We start from the raw sequence: 9,170 nt of genomic DNA, 5'->3' as shown, positions 1-9,170 counted from the left end.
CAAACGTATGATGTCGGTTGGCAGGTGGAGACAAGAAGGCGGCTGCAATCTGCTGCTGCTATAAGGTAGGAGGGATTTGGAGCGGGATTTGAGCTATAAGGTGGAGTGCGAAATGGCCCAGATTGACGTTAGGGGGCAGCTGTGGCGAGTAAGGAGATGGCTGGAGGTGGTCAAAGAGGGGTGGCAGCTGGTGATGGTTGTTAGGAGTCATCACAGGGTTGTGTTGCGCCGAGCGATAGGCAGTGGAAGGCGGGAAAGCGAGGTGGTGGGATGGGCAATCAGCTGCGGTGGCGATTCCCCCTCTGTAGAATGGGCACCAGGGGCACTGCTGGAGAGGGGAAGCACCGGGGGAACGTCATCAACGGGCGGAGGCCCTGGGATGCGGAGTTGGCATCGTGGGCGGCTGTTGCAGCCACGGAATCTAGTGGTGGGGGCAGGGCCAGCAAGAGTTGCTCAAGCACCCTCAAGCGCTGCACCAGCTAGGCAAGGAGCGCCCGGTCATCCGCTCATGTGAAGGCCTCCAAATTGCTTCATGATGATCTTCATCTGCTCCACGGTCTTCATCTTTGACACCAAACTGAAAGGATCTACTACTGACATAACCCTAATTATTGAAAAAAGATAAAAGTAAATGACAATATTCTTCTCTGCTTTATTGAGAGGGGTCAGCCTTTTATATAGTAGACAAGACCTGACCGACAAGCTGGTAAATCTACTCGAATTCTAACAAGATCTCTAAACTAACCGGATTCCTTCCTCACGCCTCACGAACTTGCTTAATCAACTAGGGGACAGTTCTTTTGGGGCTTATGGGTGGCTGTCAAAATAAGCTGCTCCTGCCCAGCTTATTCTGGCAGTTTATTTTAGGTTGGGCTACCAAAATAAGCTGGGTAGGGGGCAGCTTATTTTGGCCGGCACCCATAAGCCCCATCAGAACTGCCCCTATTACTCTAATTAAACGACAAGGCTCAAGTTTGATGGGCTAGCCCACATAACACTGGGTCAGCAAGAATCAAGTGAATGCTACATAAACTTTGTCATGCTAACAAATAAAACAAAGCCATAGTTGAACATGCTTAGATCTTTATAATTAACTTGTCAATGGTAAAATGAACCAAATAATTTCCCTTGCTCTTGTAGACTCTACCTCGTGCTAGCTAGAAGTACTTGCCTAGCTAGGCATCATCAACAAAATATCTGAAACACACTCTTGGTCTCAAATACTTAAGCCTACAAGGAAACAAACCCGAATAAAACCTCATCCATGTAAAATTATCTTCATCTATTGAATGATACACAAATCTCATTTATTCTTGGCAAAACTGTTCTTCTCTCTAACTCTCAGTTCACGCGGTGGCAGCGAATTCCACCAGAAGTGTAACTTAGGATACCACAGTCTACTACGAGTATCATGTCTGGGTGCAGTCAGAGTGCCTAAAGTATGTAATTTGCCAAGTGAATTCCACCAGAAGTGTAACTTAGGATACCACAGTCTACTACGAGTATCATGTCTGGGTGCAGTCAGAGTGCCTAAAGTATGTAATTTGCCAAGTGAATCTCATAACCAAACCTATTGGAACAAGTCATGACAATGTATTCTAAAGAAAGTTAATGGAGTTCATGCTAGCTGACTGGTCCATAGCTTACAGAAAATCCTGGAAACAGTTATCTCATGAAAACTTGGATGAGGGAGGTGGAAAGAGAGCAACTTGGTCCAATTAACAAATACTTGCACAAATTTACAAACTATACTCAAGATTATCATTCTTCTTATCTGTAAGCACAACAATTCACATGATACTTTGGATACTAGGTTGGGATGGTAGCGAAGCATCTAACAAATACATGTCCTAGTAAGCTAGTTTATGTTGTCAAGTTGAGACACGTGTATATCCATGTACATTCAGCTACCATCAATTGGCCATGAATACCGAAAAAGGGTTTCCCCCCGCTTTGTATTCCAAAGCAACCAACACCGATACAGGATTGCTGGGGCGAACAGCACAACAAGCCAAAATGAAAAAGAAGAAAAAGCAAATGCCAACAACGGCAGCTCGACAAAAGCGGATGACCCGCCACCGCTACGCCCACCAGAGACAAACCACTACAACCCAAGGCTCCGAACCACCGCGAACAAAACAGCACCTCCAAGAAGGAAAGCGACGCCGACGACGCTGCTGCCCGGACATGTCCTAGGGTTTCCCCGGCACGCGGAGGGAGGTGGGGGATGGATATCACCGACACCCTTCAGGAAGGAATGGTGGCACCCGTAGGTGTCACCGCATCGGAGCCGAAGACCGGCAAAGATTTCTCCCGTACTCCAATCCCCACCGCGCAACGGACCGAAGCCGATCAGCCAAACCGCCGCCCACCACCATGCGCCATCGCGGTTGCGCCGCCACCCACGCCGCCTCACTGCGAACACCCACACGAGGCCAAGAGGACCGGAGAGAAGCGCCCCGCGGAGGGAGAAGCAGCACCGAAGCCGAACGGGAGGGAACCACCTCCACCGTCGTCGTGCGAGAGGATAGCCTCCGGCACCGTCGCGGTAGCCGTCCGGACGCGGCAGCAGGGCATGCCAGGCCACCCCTGGCCCGGCCAGGCCCGAAACGGGCCCGCTAAGCCCCGCCGCCACGCTGCAGCAAGCCGGCGATGGCGCCGCCAGCACCCTGCCGCTCCCCCGCCTCCCGGAAGCCACGAAGCAGACCCACCCCGCCGCCAGCCCGCCCAGGCCCAGATGGGGCCCGAAGGGCCCAGATCTGGGCCGAGCGGGCGCCGCCAGACCGCGCCGCCGCGTCGCCCCGCCGCCAACGGCGACGCCGCCGACCAGAAGTCCGCCCCCGCTCGCACCAGGAGCCCCCGCCGCCGCGCTGGACCGTCGCCGCCTAGAAGCACCACCCGGGGTTGCCCCGTCCCGCGCCGGTGGACACCCGAGAGGGGAAAGGCAGGGGGCCACCGCCACCAGCGTCGCCCGGGCCAGGCCCGCAGCGGGCGCCAGCGACGGCGGCAGGGAGGAAGGGGGAGGGGGAGTTGCGCGGGGGAGGAGGCTGGACGCGACCGGCCGCCCGCGGGGGTGACGCGGTCGCGGGAGAGGAAAGGGTCTCTTTTACCAAAAAGATACCGTCATTCAGCCATTGTGGGGGTGACGCGGTCGCGGGAGAGGAAAGGGTCTCTTTTACCAAAAAGATACCGTCATTCGGCCATGAATAAGAAAACAACAAGCAACTAATTGAGTAAATTGTGGTACTAGAAGACCACAAAGTCATTAGAGACAAGCACATCTCTAGCTCAGTTGGTCAGCCCGCACGCACACATGCAGGAGGTCCTTGGATCGAATCCCAGGGTGCCCCCAATTCTTTACCGTTCAAAAAAACAAAGTCATTAGAGAAATAACCATTGATCTGCTAGCGTTGGCCGTATGAATGCATAGTAGTGACCACCATGTACTCCTCCGCTATGAACAAGAACGCTGAGAAAGCAAATAAACAAGATTAGTACAGAAGGAAGATGTAGCAAGGAATTCATGATACCTATTTGCACACCAGTATTAGACACAATAGGTTGGTCTGCAAGAAACTGGTTTATACAAATAAATCAACAGGTTATTTGGATCCCAAGTATTGTCCAAACCAGATTTTCTTAAGATAGTTAAGATCCTGTCTGGTTAGGAACACAATTTAACTAAATTTGCTTTTACCATGACTGGACTTGTTAGCTCTGTAAAAAAGAACTACCGCCTGGTTTCCAAGAAAACACCATGCCCAGTAACTAGTACTCCCTCCGATCCATATTACTTGTCACTCAAACGGATGTATCTAGCATTGAAATATGTCTAGATATATGCGTCTGACCGACAAGTAATATGGATAAGAGGGAGTAATTACTTAAATTTGTATTTGTAAAACTTGCACAAACACATTTTGACAAACATTACTAACAAATGTGAAATTCATATGACAAGATCTTTTCTTATGCCTGGCAGATTCTCAGGAGGCGCTTCAGTGGACAGATTCTTATAGTCGACTAAGTATGAATCATCATTCAGGAACACTCTTCTGTCATATATAACAAAACATTTGCCTCCGTTCATGTCCCTGTCCACTAAAGCATAGCAACTAATAACCTATGCTCATCAATAGGTTCTAGATGAAAGAAACAGATATTACTGTTACAATGTCTCTTGTAATCTGAGTCCCCAGACTACTATATTAAACCATTAAGGACCTGTGATAGACAAATTACTCAACTTCAACTTCAAACAATCCAGAGTTCCTACAACTGAATGCATAACATTAAAGTAGTCACCTGTGGAGAGTATAAAGGTTTCTTATACTTCTATCTGCATCTGGAGCAAGATACTTGCCATCATCTCTATCCAGATCAAGTTGCAAAGGAAACTCGTAGCGGTCATTAATCTGCAAAAGCAGGCATGACAAGCTCAGAACTGGAAATTTAATCTTTTAACATGTGGAAGAAGATAATAGCTAGTCAGCTGCTTATTTTCTTCATTCTCAAGTGAATCAAGACTCAAGAGCATCTTAATGTTTAATATCTCCAAAGTCAAATTTAAGTAATGTCTTCTTGAATTAACACTGTGCTAGCTTCTTCTCAATCAGGTCTAACAAGGGAAATGAAACGAAATGTGAAATCTATTTTCTCATATGTCAGTGAACAGGTGCTATACAGATTGCATAGAAACCAGTCACATAGAAACAAATTTCCTTTCCTTTATTGTTGTTGGATTCATGTGTATCTTGTGTTGATCTTATGGTATGAGGAGTATCTTCGTGTGGATCTTGTCAAATAGTGTTCTCCCATGTGTTCTTCATGTTCTTAGTGATTTTCCATAAATCCACCTCCAATCATGAAGATCAGGCCACACCTTAGGGTTTGCCCTACATCATTTGGTATCATGAGCAAGGTTGCCATGATTTGGAGCCCCTCCCCCTCACTTATTTAGCCTAATTTTGTTTTGTTCTTGCCTAATTCGAAAATCCCCACCAAAATTGGCCATACCCGATTTTGACTGATTTGTCGTTTCTACTGAGTTTTTGTTGGATTTGATCCACAGATCCGATGTGCACGCCAACGACCACGATCCATCCATCCTTTTGACACCAACACCGGAAGCAAGGCCGGTCTTCTCCGATTTTGTTCGATTTTGTTAAGGTAGAGGTGTCGACGAGGTATATCATTCCATAACACAAACTTTACCTTGTCATTACTCTTGTGAGCCCTCCGTTCTTTGCAGATACCTTCGACCCTATTGAGAGTAGTCATCCGAGTGTTGCCGGGCCTCGTAAACTTGAGCACCTTAGTGATCGTGTGAGTACCATATCATGTGTATAGTTATGTTGTGCATCATCTTGTGATATTGTCTTGCATAAGTGGTCGTCTTGTAGGATTGGTGCCAAGTTCTCGAATCTTGCCCTATCACGTAACCAAGCTAGCATCTCTCCTTGGGTTTGAGCAACACGAGCTTGGTCTTCATTAGGGCAATTTTGTATGCTCATTTTCTTGGTTGCACAAGCCCGATTATATTTGTGTGATTTTCTTTTATTTCTATCTATACTTTTGTGAACACTAGCATAACATTTGGAGTTCATTGTGGTTTGCTTCCAGCTTCTACAACATCTTGAACTTCAATTTGCTTGATTTTGTGCTACTAATCCCTACCGGGCTCCACTATAAGCCATATGTGTAGGTGTGAGGTTGGACAAGGCTCATTACCAAGTGCATTCATTTCATATTGTCAATTGTGAGATCGCTTGAACCTTCACCAACATCAAAAGGAGGTAACTTTGGTATTGTTCAATCCCTTCCCTACTCACACCGAGCTCTGGGTGTCAATATGGATAGGGAAGGCACATCACATCCGGTCAAGCCTACATCAACGCCAAGATGGACGTGTTAGACAATAGGATAGATAGAGTTGTAGTTTAAACTCATATATCTCTTTCTATCTGTATTCCTCTCTATTCAAACTACCTCCCTCGATCTCCTGTAATCCAGACACATCCTAGCGGTCGTCTCAACTTGTACACCACGGCAGGCTGTTCGCCAGAATCAATATATACACGCGGCCACCTATGGGCGGTAGTGCGCTTCCCATATCATCTTTCATGGTAATCAGAGCATCTTCTTCCTAGATCAAGAGAAAAGAGAAGAGATCGCATCTAGCCTATTCCAACCTCGCCATGACTACCGCCTCCACCCAATCCAGCACCATGAGTGCGCTCACCACATCCCTTGCCTCCGTCTCCACCTTTGCCCCCTCATCATCCAGCGCCTTCCACGCCATACCCCTCGGGTCACCACCACAGGAGAAGCTCACGAGGAATAACTAAGCCGTCGTGTTGCCGCAAATCAAGGGCGCACAGATGGCTCAGCACCTCGATCCGGCGAGCCAGGCGCCACCGGAAACACTCACCATCACCAAGGACGGCAAGGAAGAGCAGATCACCAACTTCGCCCGCGTTCTCTGGTATGCACAACAGCGGCAACTTCAAGGTTTTCTGATGGGCTCTCTGTCTCGCGAGATCCTTGCACAGGTCGTCACCCTTCAAACGCCGGCGGAGGTGTGGGCAGCGATCCACGCCACCTTTGCTGCCCAAACTCAGGCGCAAGCCATCAACACGCGCATCGAGCTCACAAACCTGAAGAAGGGGAACCTGAGCATGACGGAGTATCTTGCTAAGATCAAGAGGCTCTCTGATGAGATTGCATGCACAGGGGCGGCGCTCGGCAGTGCTGAGATCGTTTCCCATGTTCTGGCCGGACTTGACCTCGACTACAACCCGGTGGTCTCGGCCCTTGCAGCACGGTAGAGCCTGTGACTGTCCAGGAGCTCTTCAACCAGCTCCTCAGCTTCGACGCGCGGCTCAACCTTCTTCACGGCATGAACGTCCGCAAGTCGTCCGCCAATGCGGTGTCCCGCTGTCGTGGAGCAGGTCGTGGGCGTGGTCACCAGGGCCACAACCGCAACAGCAGCAGCGGTGGCAACGGGCGAGGGCGCGGGAGCAATCAAGCCGCGCGATCTGGGGGCGGCGGCTTCAACAACACCGACAACGCCGCTCCTGGATCCTCTTCTTCAACTCGCTTCCGGTGTCAGCTCTGCAAGAAACCAAGCCATGAGGTCATGGATTGCTGGCACCGCTACGATGAGGACTACGTTCCTGATGCACGCCATGCTGCAGCAGCAATCCGTGAGCAGCAAGGAGGAGATGGCACTGTCTGGTATGCCGACTCAGGCGCCACTGATCACGTGACAAGCGAGCTGGAGAAGCTTGCTATGAGGGAAAAGTACTATGGTGATGATCAGATTCACACCGCAAGCGGTGGAGGTATGAAAATAAATCACATCGGCCAAGCCTCTATTAATTCTCGCACATCTAACCGTGATCTAATCTTAAAAGATGTCCTTCATGTTCCTCAGGCCGACAAAAACCTTGCCTCTGTGTCTCGTCTAACTACCGACAATAATGTTTTCTTTGAAACTCACCCTACCTATTTTCTTATAAAGGATCGGGCAACGAGGGAGCTCATTCATCACGGTAGATGCATTGGAGGACTCTACCCCATCACATCCAGAGCACTTAGTAAAAGGCGTCATCGTCAAGTCTACTCCATCGTCAAGCCCTCCTTGGCAAGATGGCATCAAAGATTAGGTCATCCATCGTCGGTCATAGTCAAGCAAGTAGTGAATAAAGACAATCTTCCATTGTCCTCTAGTCAAAACAATGAGTCTGTTTGTGATGCTTGTCAGTGTGCAAAAAGTCACCAACTTCCTTATCCCAAATCAAATAGTGTCTTATGCTCCTTTGGAACTTATTTTCAGTGATGTATGGGGATATGCAAGAGATTCTTTTGGAAGAAAAAATTCTATGTTAGTTTCATTGATGATTATAGCAAATTCACGTGGATATGTTTGCTTAAATATAAATATGAAGTTTTCTCTATCTTCCAAGAGTTTCAGAAGTTGGTTGAACGCCAATTTGACAGAAAAATCAAGACAGTCCAAAGTGACTGGGGAGGGGAGTATGAGAAACTCAATTCATTCTTTCGCAATATAGGTATTGCTCATCATGTCTCTTGCCCCCATGCTCATCAATAGAACGGTTCTGCCGAACGCAAGCATCGACATATCGTTGAAGTAGGACTATCTCTTTTAGCCCATGCATCTATGCCACTGAAGTATTGGGATGAAGCCTTTATCACTGCCACTTATCTCATAAATAATATTTTCTAGAGTATTCCAGCTATAAGTAGAAGTATGTGAAGGCTTCCCAAAGCCTATAAATAAAGGTACTCACCTCTACTTTGGAGGCTAGACTATGTACCCACTATCTATAATAGAACTTGTTGTTCTTATCTAAGATCTTGGAGTAGATCTTGTGCTCTAGGAGTTCTGATTGAACTCTTGTCGCCATATTGGCCTACATTCGCCTCTAGAGCGATATCTAGCGCAACACGTTGAAGTTGTTCCTTCAACACTTGTGTTGTACACTGTTAGAGTACGTAATGGGCCTAATGGGCCCGTTAGTCTTAGGGTTAATTAGAGATAAGGGTCGCTTGCTTAGGGGTCAAGTAAGCCTTGCTTGGGAGTTAAGTAAACCTCTCTATATAAAGAGAGGAGATGTATCAATCTAATCAAGCAAGAATTAAGAAGGAAATCCCTTCCCTCTTGCCCGGCCGTGGGCAAAAAGGCCCTCGGACGGCCCTTTCGCCCCTCCTTCTAGCAGCGCCATAACAATTTGGTATCAGGTAGCTTAGTTCCGATCATGTCTTCGCCGCCGCCCACCCCGTCGCTTCCGCTGCCGACCGTCACCACCGCGCCACTGGCCATCTACACCCCGCTGCTGCCCTCCCCGTCCGCGCTGTTGGACGCATCCTCCGGCGCCGCCACCGCCCAGATGCCGGTGCCCTCCACCGCACCACAGGCCGCCGCCTACACCCCGAAGGAGATCACCAGGGTCCTCAACGACCTCGTCACAGCCGTCCAGGGGATCCGGCTATACCTGGCCAGCCCCTACGGACCGCCACCGCCCCTGCCGCCGACCGCCGCCACCGGGTCGCCGCCCTGCCGTGGTACTCGCTGCATCCAGGGGCCTCCGTGGCGTTCGCTGGGACGCTGCAGCCCCAGCTGCAGCTGCCGCCGCCGCCCCGCAGTG

The 9,170-nt window shown here is 49.1% G+C and overlaps 1 protein-coding gene across 4 annotated transcripts in view; it reads right to left on the bottom strand.

The window, feature by feature from the left end:
* LOC119296085 (ubiquitin carboxyl-terminal hydrolase 12-like) overlaps positions 1-9,170 on the bottom strand; it is a 50,612-nt gene that overhangs the window by 23,097 nt on the left and 18,345 nt on the right. For all 4 annotated transcript variants that reach the window (XM_037574489.1, XM_037574491.1, XM_037574492.1 and 1 more), the window contains 2 exons: positions 4,306-4,415; positions 3,395-3,469 (listed from right to left, as the gene is read on the bottom strand). In XM_037574489.1, the coding sequence (XP_037430386.1) occupies positions 3,395-3,469; positions 4,306-4,415 (185 nt within the window). The remainder of the gene's footprint in view (positions 1-3,394; positions 3,470-4,305; positions 4,416-9,170) is intronic.

This window comes from Triticum dicoccoides, chromosome 4B (assembly GCF_002162155.2).
Source record: "Triticum dicoccoides isolate Atlit2015 ecotype Zavitan chromosome 4B, WEW_v2.0, whole genome shotgun sequence".
Lineage (NCBI taxonomy): Eukaryota > Viridiplantae > Streptophyta > Magnoliopsida > Poales > Poaceae > Triticum > Triticum dicoccoides.
The sequence above is the reverse complement of the archived record's forward strand: the minus strand, read 5'-3'. Positions and strand labels throughout refer to the sequence as shown.